This window comes from Octopus sinensis, linkage group LG8, assembly GCF_006345805.1.
Source record: "Octopus sinensis linkage group LG8, ASM634580v1, whole genome shotgun sequence".
Lineage (NCBI taxonomy): Eukaryota > Metazoa > Mollusca > Cephalopoda > Octopoda > Octopodidae > Octopus > Octopus sinensis.
In genome coordinates this window covers 106832013-106848071 of record NC_043004.1, presented here as the reverse complement: position 1 = coordinate 106848071, position 16059 = coordinate 106832013, and the positions used below count along the sequence as shown (strand labels likewise).

The following is a 16059-nucleotide window of genomic DNA, read 5'->3' as shown; positions in this document are numbered from 1 at the left end:
ACATACATACATACATACATACATACATACGTAGGTGCATTAGCTTATGTACCAACAAATTTGCATAAAAACCTTGATTTCATGGAAAAAAAGAGCAAAAGAAACTGACATAAATTCTCCACATCCAATATGTTAGTGGCACAGTAGAGATCTGTAAGACATTCCAGAAATTCTGTCTGAGATTCTTTAGATGGAGTAGATGCACCAACAGCTCAACCAACAACACCAGGAACTTTCTTGATTCCAAAAATCTTGTTGCTTTGTTAGCAACTGGCTTGAACCTTCTGAAGAAGAACAAATATTAAACACAAAGGAAAACATACTGGCATACATAAATACCTACCTTGTTAACATACATGCACACACACAGACACACACACAGACACACACACACACACACACACAAGACACACACACACACACACACATTTTGAAGTTCTTGCAAAAGATTCTTGACACAATCATAATATTTAAAAAAAAACTTTCTTAAAAGTTACTATTTACAAAAATTTCGTGGGGAAACTGTATGAGAGGGACCTGTCAGAAAGAAGCTTTTGTATTGTATGTATTGTGCGTAAGCGTTTTTATTGTTCCCTTTTTTCAGATACATGTATTATGGTCTAATCTGTATAGAGGAAACATGCTGAATATAAAATACAAAAGTATGATTACAAACGTAAAAATATCCCATTGGCAACTATAACTTGTGCCATTCTCTTATAAAATCTTACACTGACTTTGGTCCTTTTATGCTGCTGGTGATGCACCATTTTACAATTTTATGGTGTTGCTTCACTGAGTAACTACTTAGAACTTCATAAATCTCTCTGTCAACCCAAACTGGCTCTCTGTCAATTATGACAATGAGGGTTCCTGTTGATCCATTCCACAGAACTGCCTGCTTGTAAAATTAGCATGCAAATGGCTGAGCACTCCACAGACATATACCTTTAACATGGTTCTCAGAGAGATTCAGCTTTATATAGAATGTGTCAAGACTTGCCCATTGTATTACAGGTACAATTCATTTTTGCCAGCTGGGTGGACTGGAGCAAGATGAAATAGTGTCTTACTTAACGACATAACACACTCCTGGGAATCAAACTCACAACCTTGTGATTGTGAGCCAAATACCCCTGACTGCTAAGCCATGTGCTTTCACCTCTGTCAACCTGGCATTACAAGGTCGATGTATTTTGTACAGATACAAAACCAACAATATTTGGCTCTTCTTCTGAAGCCCTTCACTCCCAATAAAATATTCGGTGTTCTCGAATCTTGACATCAAGTTGGGTACTTGTTTCCGAATACATGATTACAATTTAAAATATAGAAATCTTGAGATTTTATTTGAATAATATTATAAATATATTTATATATATAGATTATATTTTGAGGCTTGTGCATTGGGGCGGGTGTGTAGAATGTAATAATTATATGTATATAATGCTATATTATACTAACCATAGAAATGGTTATTAAATGTCCAATAGATTCTAAAATTACCTCCTTGTCATTACTGCCATAAATATTCTTGTAAACTATCATCTGAACAGTTCCTCCAACAGACTTTTAAGTAAATAAGTAAATAGTTCCCATTTCAATACATACACATACACACGTGGACACGGACACACACACACACACATTAAATTTTATATTTGCTTACTTACTTTCAGAGAAAAAAACGTTCAACTAAGAAACTTCTGAAAAAGCTTTCTGATCTTGCCAAGAGGATAAGCGCTGGAGATTTTCAGGTTCGATCCTCAGAACTTTATATTCTTCTTATGTTACTCTAAAACCCTCTACCTCCACCAAATCTGTCATATATTCGTCTGTACCATGCAGAGACTTGCTTGTAATGCTATTATTGTACACAGAACTTGATATTTCTTTCTCTGGTAGAGTTGCTCTATTCTTGCATATATTGTGGTATCACATATAATGTCATGTCTATAACAGTATATATCACGTTTTAACATTGGTTTGCAATAATTTAAAAATTCTTTAGGTATTACCTGTAAATAAACAGGTGCAAGAGTAGCTGTTTGGTGAAGATTTTTGGTTTGTAAGCATATAGTTCAGGTTTTTGGGTTCAGTTTCACTGAATGATACTTTAAACCTTTAGAATTTAAACTGGCCCCCATATCCAGCTCAAATATACAGTATCATTCTAAAAAATTAACAGTTAACTCATCAAAAGCTCAAAGCTATAAAACAATGCAAGATTAAGTCAAAACAATTTGAATAATAAGGTATTACATTTGACAGAGTTACCTGGATAGTAAAGAGGTAATCCTTTCATTACTAACCTGGCTGAAGCCAGCTCTGGCTCTGAGTACAAATGTCTTGTTTTCATAAGTTTTGAATTAAAATCTTCAACCAAACCTTAGTCACAATTTATGTTCCTAACACTAGCTGAATGATAACTAAGTTATTTTACTAAATTCTTTGTTATATTTAAAGTAATTGAAAGAAACACAGAGCATCTCAACAGAATTGCAGTAATGGAAGGGTTAAACAAGTGTTTCTACTGTAGTTTTGTTTCACACAAGAGAAACAGAACCAACTGTCAAAATTCTTTGTGTTGTACAGGTATTTAATCATTAATTCTATTGAAATAAAATGCTAAGTTGATTTTCAAAACTTTGGTGAGGTACCAAATTGGGAAGAACCAATCTTGGTTTAACAGAACTTTAAAGATTTAACTGGGGTTTTGCTTTTCAAAACATACAAATTCGAAAATTAATGAAAGCAATTATGGTAGAAAACTAGAATTCTTCATTGGAAACAGTTTCAGCGGTGAAAGCTGAAAATCTTTTTACTAAAAAGGAATAGCATAGATTAACTTGCTATCATTTGTCTTGTACTTGTTTCAGTCATTAATTAGACTGCGGCCATGCTGGGGCACTGCCTTGAAGAATGTTAGTCTATTGACTTATTTACCTTTTTTGAAGACTTGTACTTATTCTATTAGTCTCTTTTGACATACTGCTAAGTTACAGGGACATAAATACATCAACATTGGTTGTCAAATGATGATGGGAACAAACACAAACACAAAGACACACACACATACATATATACATTACATATATATGTGTGTGTGTATGTATGTGTGTGTATATATATATTCATATGTATATATGTATGTATATATATATATATTTATATGTATATATGTATATTGGATAAATGATATCCCATGGTGGGTTACACCCATAACCCCTATCTTACTTTGTACTATATATATACATATATATATACATAGTTGAGGTGTATTCCATACAGAACGTATTAGAGTACAAAATAGAGCTCATTCACCCTTAGAATTACCAGAGAACCAGCAGTATTATGGTATACTACCAATTCTAGGCTTATTCATTCCACGTGTGAAAAATAGAAAGGAGAGAATAAATTGTCAAAAGGAAGAGGGAGTGCGATTAAACAGCTGTTTAATGATCACTACACACGTTTCGATACAACATAAATCCACATATATGCAGGATTTTAATTTAAATTAAGTAATGGTTTACCTGTATAATAGGACCTGGCGGTATCTCCTCAGGTGTTATAAAATCGCTGTCTCCGTAAGTAAATGTTTGATTTCGATGCTACCACATTCAGCTGGCTCCTTTGAATTTAGCAGATATATGATGGGCTTCTTTTGGTTTCTATCTACCAAATCCAATCAATAGGCTTTTGTCAGTCAGAGGCTATAATAGAAGACACTTGCCAAGGGACTGAACATAGAACCATGTGGTTGGGAAGCAAGCTTTTTACCACACAACCATGCCTGCACCAATAGTTTAATTATATATATATATTAATTATTTATATACTTGTTTAATTATTGTTTCTTATTGCCATAGGAAACACCCAAACCAGAAGTTAGAACCAGACCACCACCACCTACGCAGCCAAGTCCTTCTCCAACCTTTTCACCAGGACCCCACCATGATATCTTTTATAAGGCTTATGACTTTTTGAAAAATGGACCCGAAAATTGGATAACTCGTGTATCAATCCAACTTGAGACCATCCCACAGGTGAACCCAAGATCTAAAACAATATACAGCACTGAACACAAAGTTATGGTTGATATCAATTACCCCCAGTGGCATGGTCAGGAGAAGATCAAGGCCGATGCAGCGTTTGGTGTTGCCCAAATACTGGATGGAGAAAAGTAAGTCTTTTCATTGGTTTCATTAATTAAACAGTGGATGCATCCATGTATGAATGTAGGAATGTGTCTAAGTGGAGGTGTGGCCAGGTTGTTTTCAATATCATCATCATCATCAGCAGCAGCAGCATCGTTTAACGTCCGTTTTCCGTGCTAGCATGGGTTGGACAGTTCGACCAGGGTCTGGGAAACCAGGAGGCTGCACCAGGCTCCAGTCTGATCTGGTAGTGTTTCTACAGCTGGATGCCCTTCCTAACGCCAACCACTCTGTGAGTGTAGAGGGTGCTTTTTACATGCCACCGGTACAGGTGCCAGAGGAGGCTGGCAGCGGCCACGATTGGTTGGTGCTTTTTACGTGCCACCAGCACAGAAGCCAGTCAAGGCGGCACTGGCATTGGCCATGTTCGGATGGTGCTTTTTACGTGCCACTGGCACAGGTATTACAACTACAATTTCCATTTGATATTTATTTTGATGTTGATGTACTTGATTCAATAGGTCTCCTCAAGCACTGCAGGTCACCCTACAATCCAAGGTAAGCACAGCAGGTCGTTCTGCAATCCAAGGTACTTTGGATGGGCTGGGGCTGCTATGTGAAACTGGTGCAGGAAACAGCCATGAACTCACATTATTTGTCGGGTCTTTGCAGTCACAGCATATCTCCAGAGATCTCGGTCTTTCGTCATTGCCTCTGTGAGGCCCAACGTTCAAAGGTCACCCATCACCACTGAACCCAACATTTTTTTTGCTAGTGTTGCAACATATGCTAATCAAATGCAAATCTGTCCTCTCAACTTCTTTGTTTTGGCCAGCAAAAACAAAATTTGCATACTAAGTCATCATCATCATCATCATCTTCATCAACAAATCCACCACCACAGATCATCATTATCATCATCATGTTTTTTTTCTCTCCCAATGTTTTTTTTCTGCCATTCTGTTGCTTGTCTGATTGGGGCAACTTGAAGTTAGCTTTGGAATCCCTGCTTACCAATTGTAGTTAGTCAATCAGATTGTCACTTGAAATTCATTCCTTTACCCCTCAGTTCAGATATTTGTAACTTGGAGGAGGCATGTCATGGAGGAGCAAGGAGGGGAGGAGGTGGGGTGAAGATGAAGGGGGAAGGAGGACAGGTGGATAAGGAGGGGTAGGAAGAAAGAAGAGGAGAGGAAAGGAGAGGTAAAGAAGAGCAGAGGGGAGGGAGGAGGAAGTGGAGAGTGGCGGGGGGAAGGAGGAAGGAAGAGGGGAAGAGGAAGAAAAGGAGGAGGAGGTGGAGGAGTAGGAGGAGAGAAAGAAGGAAGATAGGACGGAGGAGGAGGAGAAGGAGGTGGAGGAAGAGGGAAGGAGAGAAGAAGAAGTAAATTTCTTTGCAGGAGGGTTAGCCATGTTTTATTCCCCTGCCTCTCTCAGCTTGCAGGGTTGGACACAAATATTTCTCAAGAGTTCTGTTCTGATACAGTAAATGTTTACAGAGTGAATTATTGTAGCGTCAACACATCCTGGTCCCCAAATTAGTAGAGTTCTAGTCTTTATCATAAATTGGAAAGGAAACAACAGAGGAAAACATTGAAAAATTTGCTGTTTAACTTGTATCATCATCAACATCACCACTACCATACCACCACAACCACCACCACCACCACCACCACCACTACTATCATCATCATCATCATCATTTAATGTCAGCATTCTATGCTGGCATGGGTTGGATGGTTTGGCAGGAGCAGGCAAGCCAGAGGACTGTGCTGTTAGTTTTGGCGTGGTTTCTATGGCTGGACGTCCTTCCTAATGCTAACCCAACTACTTCACAGAGTGTACTGGGCTGCTTTTATCTGGCACCATGTGGAGAATTCTGAAAAGTATCCCACTACCAAAAATTAGATAACTTAATTCCTGTGTGTCCGATGCACATGAATGGAATGAAACAAGCTTGGCTCCTGCACAATAAAAGTTAATCCCATATGACTATAGACTTTTGATAACAATATATTTGGAAACTTCATAATTGTTTTTAAATGAAATTCACCATTCCATTTTCAGGAAGTGGGCTGAGATCTCCTTCAAGGGCAACCGTTTACCTAAGAACACTGAGATGACGTTCCACTTGATAGAAAAAACAAACTATTTTAATTACAGCCATGAATTGAAATCTACAAACGTTGCCAATAAATTTTCTTTTGAGAAAGTTGATGATAGTGAGTTTAACTTGGTCCACAAATTGGAAGTACCATTTCTACAACAAAATTTTGATATTCAGTTCAAAATGTCACACGAAGACCATAAAAAGCACCTGAAAGTTTTGTCAAAAATTGCCTCAAATCAATGGGAAATGCTTGTACATGAATATTACTCTGATCGTAAGTTTATTTATTACATCATCATCATTGTCATCCTCCTCCTCCTCCTCATCATCATCATCATTTAACGTTCATTGTCCATGCTGGCATGGGTTGGACGGTTTGACTGGGCTGGCACACTGGTAGGCTGCAACAGACTCCAGATTGATTTTGCATGGTTTTCTATGGTTGGATGCCCTTCCTAATGCCAACCACTCTGAGAGTGTAATGGGTGCTTTTACATGCCACTGGCAAGGGTACCATTTGCGTGACTCTGATATCTGCCATGAATGTGATTTTGGTTGGCTTGATGGGTCTTCTTCTCAAGCATGACATAATGCCAAAGGTCTTGGCCATTGCCTCCGTGGGGCCGAACACTCAAAAGGAACTCAGCCACTTTTTCTTCTGAGTCAATTTTAAAAGAAACCTGAATGAGAATAGTTGACCAAAAAACCATTTAAAATTTCCTACTGATTCCAGGTTTATACATGTCACTGTCTTGGCATTGAGGGCCCTAGGTGGAATGAAAGTGGGCAGAACAAAAGTTTTCTGATTTGAATAAATTATGACAAATGTTGTTTCCACTATTATACAAAAAAGAGCCAAGTTTGACAAAATTTAAAATAATTCATTTCCTTTCACATCATCAATGTCATATGCTTAATATATGTGTTTTGTCTGTGCTCATTAGCTGTAGGATAGTACCAAGGGTAAAATTCCCTTTAAGATGTTACGTGTTAAAAAACACTGAATACTTCAAAGTAAGTGTCATTAACTCTTTTGCGTTCAGATTACTCAGCTGAATGTATTGGGTTGTCCGGAAAGTTCATGCCGATTTTTAAGGGAAAGAAAAAGGTCAATAAATACTTGCCATTATATTTTTAATCAACTAAATATGAACCATTTTGCTGCACAATGCGTCTCCATCTTTCCTTTAACTTGAAAATACCCGCTTCCCAGAATTGAGGAGGTTTCATGGCAAAGAATTCATCAAGGTATCTTTTTACGTCATCCAAGGAATTGAAATTTTTACCATTAAGACTATTCTGCAGAGACCTGAATAAGTGGCAATCCAAAGGAGCAATATCTGGTGAATATGGAGGGTAGGGTAACACATCTGCAATTTTTGTCTGGTTCCCAAAGCATCAAGTGCCGAAAATAAACTTTCTTATCTCCCATTTTAAAGGGTTACAGAATTAACACAGGTTATAGGAACATAAACCTTCTTCCACGAAAAGATAGCTTAAACTGTGCTCTAAATGGAGGTGTAGTCGAATCCTATTTTATGGACTCAACCATGTTCTAAAATAAATTGAAAGGTAAGCTACTATAAATCGGCATGAACTTTCCGGACAACCCAATAATTCTAATTTATTCTTATTGTCTTGTATCAATCATGTATTATCTCATAGGTTTGAGGTTTCAATGAGGTGATTATTTATTTTTAGAATGACATTGTAGGGTAGGTGTGTGAGGCTACCAGTTTGAATGTCAAAACAGGTAAGATATTTCGGCCGGATATGGTCAGTTTAAATGCTAAAAGGTTAAGGGACTTTTCTTCTAGATGCTATCCCACAGCTAATGAGCGCATAAACAAAATACATATCTTAAGTATCTGCCATCACTAATGTTTACATTATTAAGGCTGTTTATAGTTCAAATTTAATTTCTTTTGTCTTTGGTCCATTGAAATATAAGTTTTTTTTTTTTTTTAACAGGAATATCTATAATTAGATGGAAAGTTTGATAATAACATCAGAATAATGACTCTGGTTGATGTCAATGGTCTGTCTTTTAGATGAATATCGGAGGATTTTGTTTCTCTAGTCAGTTAAAATGGTTTAACTCTTTAGCTTTTGGATTATTCTGTGAAATGTAATGCTTAATTATTCACATTAATCAAGCATTATCTCATAGCTTTGAGATCTTGATGATGTGATTGTTTATCTTTAGAATGACATGGCCAGGCATGTGTGAGAGGCAGGATCTGGACAGATTGAATGTAAAACAGTGGTTAAGTGTCAGCTAAACACATACAATATATATATATATATATATCATAATCATTATATATATATATAGAGAGAGAGATAAATAGATAGATAGATAAGTATATATGTGTGTATATATATATATATTGTGTGTGCATGTGTGAGTATGTATGCGTGTGTGTATGTATATAAATACACACACATATATGAGTGTGCTTGTATGTGTGTGTTTGTATATGTGTGTGGTGTATATAAAGCATAAAGTCAGAAGTTTGTTAGATGTGAATTTATTCAGCTATGTGACTCCCAAAGAATTATGTCTGTTTCACAATCTTCTTTGCATAGTATTAATGTCAGTGTGCAAGAAATCATACCTACATTTTTGCATTAATATGTATGCTTAAAATTATACAGTACAATTGTACTGGTGTGGCTGTGTGGTAAGGATCTTGCTTTCCAACCACATGGTTCCATGTTCAGTTCCACTGTATGGCACCTTGGGTGAGTGTCTTCTACTATAGCTTTGGGCTGACCAAAGCCTTGTGAGTGGATTTGGTGCATGGGAACTGAAAGAAGCCCATCATTTATATATGTGTGTGTGTATGTGTGTGTGTATGTGTGTATGTGTGTATGTGTGTGTGTATGTGCATGTTTTTGTTATTTTGTACAGAAGCAATATTAAAATAATATTGCCATCTGTATATCATACTCAATGTAAATACAATGTACATTGTTGAAAGGCAAATTTACTGTGGTATTCATCCAGAGATAATATTTTTATGGACATGTTTAGAAACACAACACATGTTGAATGGAGGCATGAGTTATCCCAGCTGCAGCTAGTTGTTGTTGTTGTTAAGAAACAAGATGGGTAAGGGTGATTAGGTGATGGTCTAGGGCTTAGGAGCAGGAAAAAAAAAATTTTGGTCATCTTGTATTCGAGGGCTCTTCGTTGACGCCCGACACCACTGGGAGGTGCCCCTCGAAGTCGTTGGAAATGGAGATCTCCAGGTCCAAATTCTTGGATGGCAGCTGCAGCTAGTGAGAACACCAGATGCCATTTGGTGTCATTGAGACTTATCAACAATGTATTTGCATTAAGTATGATACATAGATGGCTATTTTGATTTAATAGTATTTTTATTGCATATAGTGAATTTTCATTTAGCCAGGCAACTATTTGCAATACCAGTGAATGCTTTATTTTATGTTTCCTATGTAGTTGACTTTGAGTATCTGCCATTGACAAGGTCCAGAAGGGCTGAAATGTATCTGGCATTCTAGCAAGCTGCTGCAACTGCTGGTGGGATGATCTTCATCTTCTGATGTATATTGTATTTTAAAACATAACACATAAAAGATTTTATGTCTGGATAAATACTACAGTCAATTTGCATTTGAACTAATTTAATTCATGGCAAATTGCAGTGGGAATGATTTTTTTACAGGTCAAGCAATCCCAGACATATTTAAATTAATCTAAATATTTGATTAACTCTCAATGCTGCTTACACATGCCAACTACATATTTCAAAAATACATATATAAATTTATATAAATAAGGTAAGATCGTTATTTAAATATCAAACTTATCAAGTGGCCAGCATGGTAATAAAAACTTTTAAAGGTAATAATTATTATTAAAATTATAATTTAGGGTATCTAAGAGATACCACCACGCTTGAAATGACAGTTTTGGCTGCTATTTCAAGCATGATAGTATCTCTTAGATAACCCAAATTATAATTTTAATAATAATTATTTCAAAAATACTGCATTTATTTTCTGAAATTTAAATTTGTGTCAATAACTTTGTATTTTTATAAAATATTTAATACAATTTATTGTATTAACTATTTTATTGTCAGTATGCATAATAAGTACAACAAACATAAAATATACATGTCATGCAGACAAAATATTATAAACCTTTCTTACAGAAACCTGGAGCGGCTATTTTATGCTGACACCAGAATATGGACTGAACAGAACTTCAAGTTTTATACATCAATATGTCAATTATACTTCAAAGTGGGATTTAATATGTAATAGAGAAAAAGTTTACATGTACCTACAGGCACATATTGAAGGAAAGGTAAAGTACTTGATTTGATATATTTTCACTTTCTTTAATTTGTCTTCAGAAAGATACTCAACCAAACAGAGTACATGGACTCTTGTTTATTAATGATTCATTCATCCTTGATCTGAGGCAACACAGTATACTCCATTGTGAACCATGTTACACTTACCATGGATTGATCTGTGATAATTTGTGTTGGTGATCAGTCGAAGATTCTGCTTGTACAGCACCCACAATGCTCAGCCTCCCAGAATGCACTGACTATCACTTGCATTTACATAATTATGTTCTGAGGCTGCATATATTATATATATAGATTTATGTACTCATACCCATCGAATTCTGTTGAGGTTGACTTTGCCTTTCGAGGATTGATAAAATAAGTTGATCACTGGGGGTCAATGTAACTGACTTAACTACTCCTGGGTGTAAGTATAAGAACTGCATCCCTCTGACAAGCCATGTTGAGCCAGTGTGGCAGGGTAGGCTCATCAAACCAGTCTGATCTCAAGCTCAAATTCACGGCTTCCACTTTCAGACTGTGGTGGGTGGAGAGGCCTTTGTACTTCAGTAGACTAAGCATCCAATCCAAACCCATCAACATAGGACTAATAAAGAGAACATCCCAGAATATCAGCTTTCTGGAATTCCCTTCTTGCACAACTACTGACTTGCAACCATGTTAATCTCAACAGACTTTGAGGGATGTAAAGGCCATAGACACAGCTTCTTCCTCCAAATCAATCATTGTCATAATTTAATGCCCATTTTCCATACTGGCATGGTTTAGATGGTTTGACAGGAGTTAGTGAGTTTGAGGACTGCACTAAGCTTTACTGTCTGCTTTAGCTGAATGCCATTCCTAATGCCAACCACTTTACAGAGTGTACTGGGTGCTTTTTATGTGGCACCAGCACCAGTGAGGTCACCAAGTAATATGCAAATCAAGAGCTTTCTCAACCAAGGTGGGAGTAGTATTAAGGGAGGTGGCTTTGTGTCAGGTGATGAGAGGTTAGAATAGTAGTAGGGGAACATGAATAAGTGTTTTGCAGTTGAGGAGATACATCACTAGCCCAGATGGCAAAAGATAAAGTGCAACCCAGTTTGCCTTGGAACATCATCATCATTATTGTCAATGTTGTTGTCATCGTTGTCATTGTCGTCATCATCATCATCATCATCATTTAATGATTGCTTTTCATGTTGGCATGGGTTGGGTGGTTTGACAGGAGCTGTCAAGCCAGAGAGCTGCACTAGGGTCCATTGTCTGCTTTGGTATGGTTTCTGGGGCTGGATGCCCTTCCTAATGCCAACCACTTGACAGAATGTACTTGGTTCTTTTAATGTGCCACCAGTACCAACAGGGTTGCAAGTAACTTGCAAGGCAATGACCTCTCAGCTGAGAGAGGAAGTCGAACAGAGGGAAGTGACTTTATGAAAGGTTATTGGTTGGAGTATAATAGAGGGATGAAGATAAGTGTTTTACTCTAGAAGAGATACTTGGCTACTTCAGTAGGAAAAGAGAGGAAAGGGAGGGGAGATAGTGCTAGAGAGAAAGATAGAAAGACATTCAGAGTGAGAGAAAGAGAGCTAAATAGATGGAGTTAGAGTTGTATTAACACAGGGTTATAGAGCAATGGATTGCCGTAAAGCCTTGAAATAATCCCTTCTTCAGTGACTTAAATATAGGAGCACTCCGTCGGTTGTGACGACAAGGGTCCCAGCTGATATAACCACTGGAACAGCTTGCTCGTGAAATTAACATGTGAGTGGCTGAGCACTCCACAAACACGTGTGCCCTTAACATAGTTCTCGGGGAAATTCAGTGAGACACAGAGTGTGACAAGGTTGGCCCCTTTGAAATACAGGTACAACTCATTTTTGCCAGCTGAGTGGACTGGAACAATGGGAAATGAAGTGTCTTGCTCAAGGACACAACGCACCACCAGGAATTGAACTCATGATCTTATGACCATGGGCTGAATGCCCCTAACCACTGAGCCATGCGCCTTCACTTAAATGATAAAGACCAAGGATACTTGGTAACTAAAAAGCAAACCTAATCATTTCTAGATTTTTCTAATTTATTCATTTATTTATTTATACAGCATCCGGCCATTATAGCCATGGATGGTCTGGTTGTAATTGAAGAGGTCAAAAATAATGACCTGCCAAAAGTGTCAGTAAAACTTTTCTTGCCAGATGTTATGGTTCGGTTGGCAGGACGTGTAACGGATGAGAAGAATCTGATTCTACACGTAAAGAAAGAGGTATGTCTATGTGGGTTTTTTTAAAACCATTTATAAGCATGAATATATACATACACACACACACACACACACACATACATACATACATACATACATACATACATACATACATACATACATACATACATACATTCACACATATATACATACATACAGACAGATAGACACATATGAATGCGCATACACACATGCATATATATTGATAAAAGCATCTTGGCACAATATAAAACCATATAAGAAAAATCTAATCATCACTAATTGTGACAGAGGCTGCTGAGAGCACCTATATTGCAAGAAATAAGAGTTAAAACTTTTACAGCTGTGGGAAAAGCACATTTACATATACTGACAGGGGAGATGACTGTTCTATGAACAAAGTTAGAAACACTGGATCGGTTTCATCCCTGACGCTGGAACTCATCAGTAGTGTCCCTCCATTGCTTCAACATATACATATATATATATAGAGAGAGATGTAAGTATATACGTATATGTATATATATATGTATGTATATATATACATATATGAAATTCAAATTACGATGAACGTAAACAAACAAAGTTTGCTTTAGAAGCATTGAGATGTCTTAGAAAGAGAAAGTTAAGGAAATGATTTTAAATTCTCAAACGCAGGATAATGTTAATAATATAGCCTGAACAGGATAAGCTACCCCTATTTTGCAGAAAATAGGGGTAGCTTTTCCTGTTCAGGCTATATTATTAGCATTTTCCTGCGTTTGAGAATTTAAAATCACCTCTATATGTATGCATGTATGTATGTATGTATGTATGTATGTATGTATGTATGTATGTATGTATGCATGTATGTATGTATGTATGTATGTATGCATGTATGTATGTTTGTATGTATGTATGTATGTATGTATGTATGTATACATGTATGTATGTATACATGTATGTATGTATGCATGTATGTATATATATGTATGTATGTATGTATGTATGTATGTATGTATGTATGTATGTATGTATGTAATATATAAAAATAAGCAAAATTTAGGTTAGTTATAGTTAAAATATGTTTGTAACATATTTCTACTGCTAAAAGGCAATTTGACTGCAGTTACTGTAGAGAAAAATTTTTCTCTTATTGTAAAAAGGTGTAAAAACACCCTTGCTGTTCAGTGTTGCCATCTATCAGGATTCTCAGACAACACTGTTTCTAGCTCGTTGGCTTTTATCCGTTGGTAGTACCTAAGAGAGGCAACTCTGAACAGATCTTATAAAGCAATGGCCTTATGTAAATTACAGTCAACAACATCGACTGATTTGCACTGGAAAGCACACACACACACACACACACACACACACACATGAAGGAAAGATTCCTTTTCTTTTACAATTGAACAATCTTCTTCATTGTAAGCATATCCTAATAAATTTATCATCTTTGCAGGGATCTGGTCAAAATCTTGCTGAGTGGACAATGAGCCTCAGTAAACCATCTGAAATTAGCCAAGATATTGTTATACAGCCGAATGCTATTGGACCTCTAAGAAAATGGATGCAAGAGAAACAAGCATTGTTTTCTAGTGTACTTAATCCTTTTGTTGCAGCTATTGATTCTAACCCTGAGAAACCTTACTCTGAAATCACCATACCATATTATGGCCAAGTAAGTGAAATAATTCTGATCATATTGTTTTTGTTACTAAGTATTCCTTCATACATTGTTGTTAAAAATTATCCAAAGGAAAACGATTTTGAACAAGTTTCCTTTTTCACTTAATTTAGAATAAATTGGCATTCTGATTTCAAAACTACAGTCATATTTGTTTCTATCATGTCCAGTTTTTTTTTCTCTTACGGCTTACTCTCTGAATAAGCACAACTGTACTTGAGTAATAGGGCTCATCAACAGCTTTTATTATTTTATTGACAACAAGTGGGCCTCCTTTGACCTGGTCTGTAGCGTGTTGAAATCTATTCATATTATGATAGATGCACACTTTGGCATTTATCATAATACCCATTTTCCTTACAGTAAAAATTGTTAATAAGTATTAAAATATTGCATAATATAATTTAAGAAATCTATTGGGTTGTCCAGAAAGTTTGTGCCGATTTTTAAAAGAAAGGAAAAGGTCAATAAATACTTGCCATTACATTTTAATCAACCAAATATAAACCATTTTGTTGCACAATGCGTCTCCATCTTTCCTTTAACTTGGAAATATCGGTTTTCGTTACGCTGATGGCTATGGCGAAAGAATGTGTGTGGTGGATGCGTTTGAAAGGACTGCAAACAAACACCTTCCTCTCTGGTCAGTCTCTCGTCAACTTTTTCAAGTACCACTTGAAAAGGAGGGTGAGAATAGAGAGGAAGGCTTTGTCGAACGAATGTTTTAATAAAAAGTGGGTAAAAGTGGCAAAAATGGTCAGGTTGAAAGACAACACTATTTTAAACGTAAATCTGTGACCAAAAGAGACAAGAGGTAAGGCGACTTACTCATGTGTTCATTTTCGAACTGTCTGAGGTGACCTTGGTCTTTTTTGTAGGTTTTTCTTTCCAGGGCTACACCTAAACTGTGAACTTTATTTATATATATATATATATTATATTTTTATACACCACACAACCCACCTCGAAAAGAAAAAAACTCTACATTGTATTTCGTCCATTTTTATTCTGTGTTTAGCCCTGTGTGGCCACAATAAAAAGTTATCTATCTATCTATCTTTCTTTCTATCTACCTATCTATCTATCTATCAATCTGTCTGTCTGTCTGTCTGTCTGTCTGTCTGTCTATCTATCTATCTATCTATCTATCTATCTATCTATCTGTCTATCTATCTATCTATCTATCTATCTATCTATCTATCTATCTATCTATCTGTCTATCTGTTTTTTATGCAATAAATGTCATACACACATGACACATGGTTTATTAAATTCTTTTCAACATACATAACCAGACACTAACCAACTAATTTGAAATATTGAAAAGACTTTAAACTACACTCTTCCCTTTCTTTTCTCTTTTCTTTTTTCTTCAGACCATTGGGGAACTTTTAAATAATGTCTTCTATTCATCTGTTCGAACTGTTATGCCGATTTTTGACATCGTACCTTTATCCTCGCGTCCAATGTCTGAAGTATTTTATGAAAGAATTTTAAAGATGAGCCAAAACTTCAAGAATAAATACAAAAATTCCATTTTTGGTAAGTGGAAA

The 16059-nt window shown here is 36.3% G+C and overlaps 1 protein-coding gene across 1 annotated transcript in view; it reads left to right on the top strand.

Annotated features, from left to right (window-relative positions):
- Nucleotides 1-16059, top strand: part of LOC115214893 — a 142568-nt gene that overhangs the window by 102329 nt on the left and 24180 nt on the right. Inside the window, exons 25-31 of the mRNA XM_029783924.2 lie at nucleotides 1680-1757; nucleotides 3873-4186; nucleotides 6225-6541; nucleotides 10452-10606; nucleotides 12703-12864; nucleotides 14282-14500; nucleotides 15883-16048. Of these exons, the coding sequence (XP_029639784.1) occupies nucleotides 1680-1757; nucleotides 3873-4186; nucleotides 6225-6541; nucleotides 10452-10606; nucleotides 12703-12864; nucleotides 14282-14500; nucleotides 15883-16048 (1411 nt within the window). The remainder of the gene's footprint in view (nucleotides 1-1679; nucleotides 1758-3872; nucleotides 4187-6224; nucleotides 6542-10451; nucleotides 10607-12702; nucleotides 12865-14281; nucleotides 14501-15882; nucleotides 16049-16059) is intronic.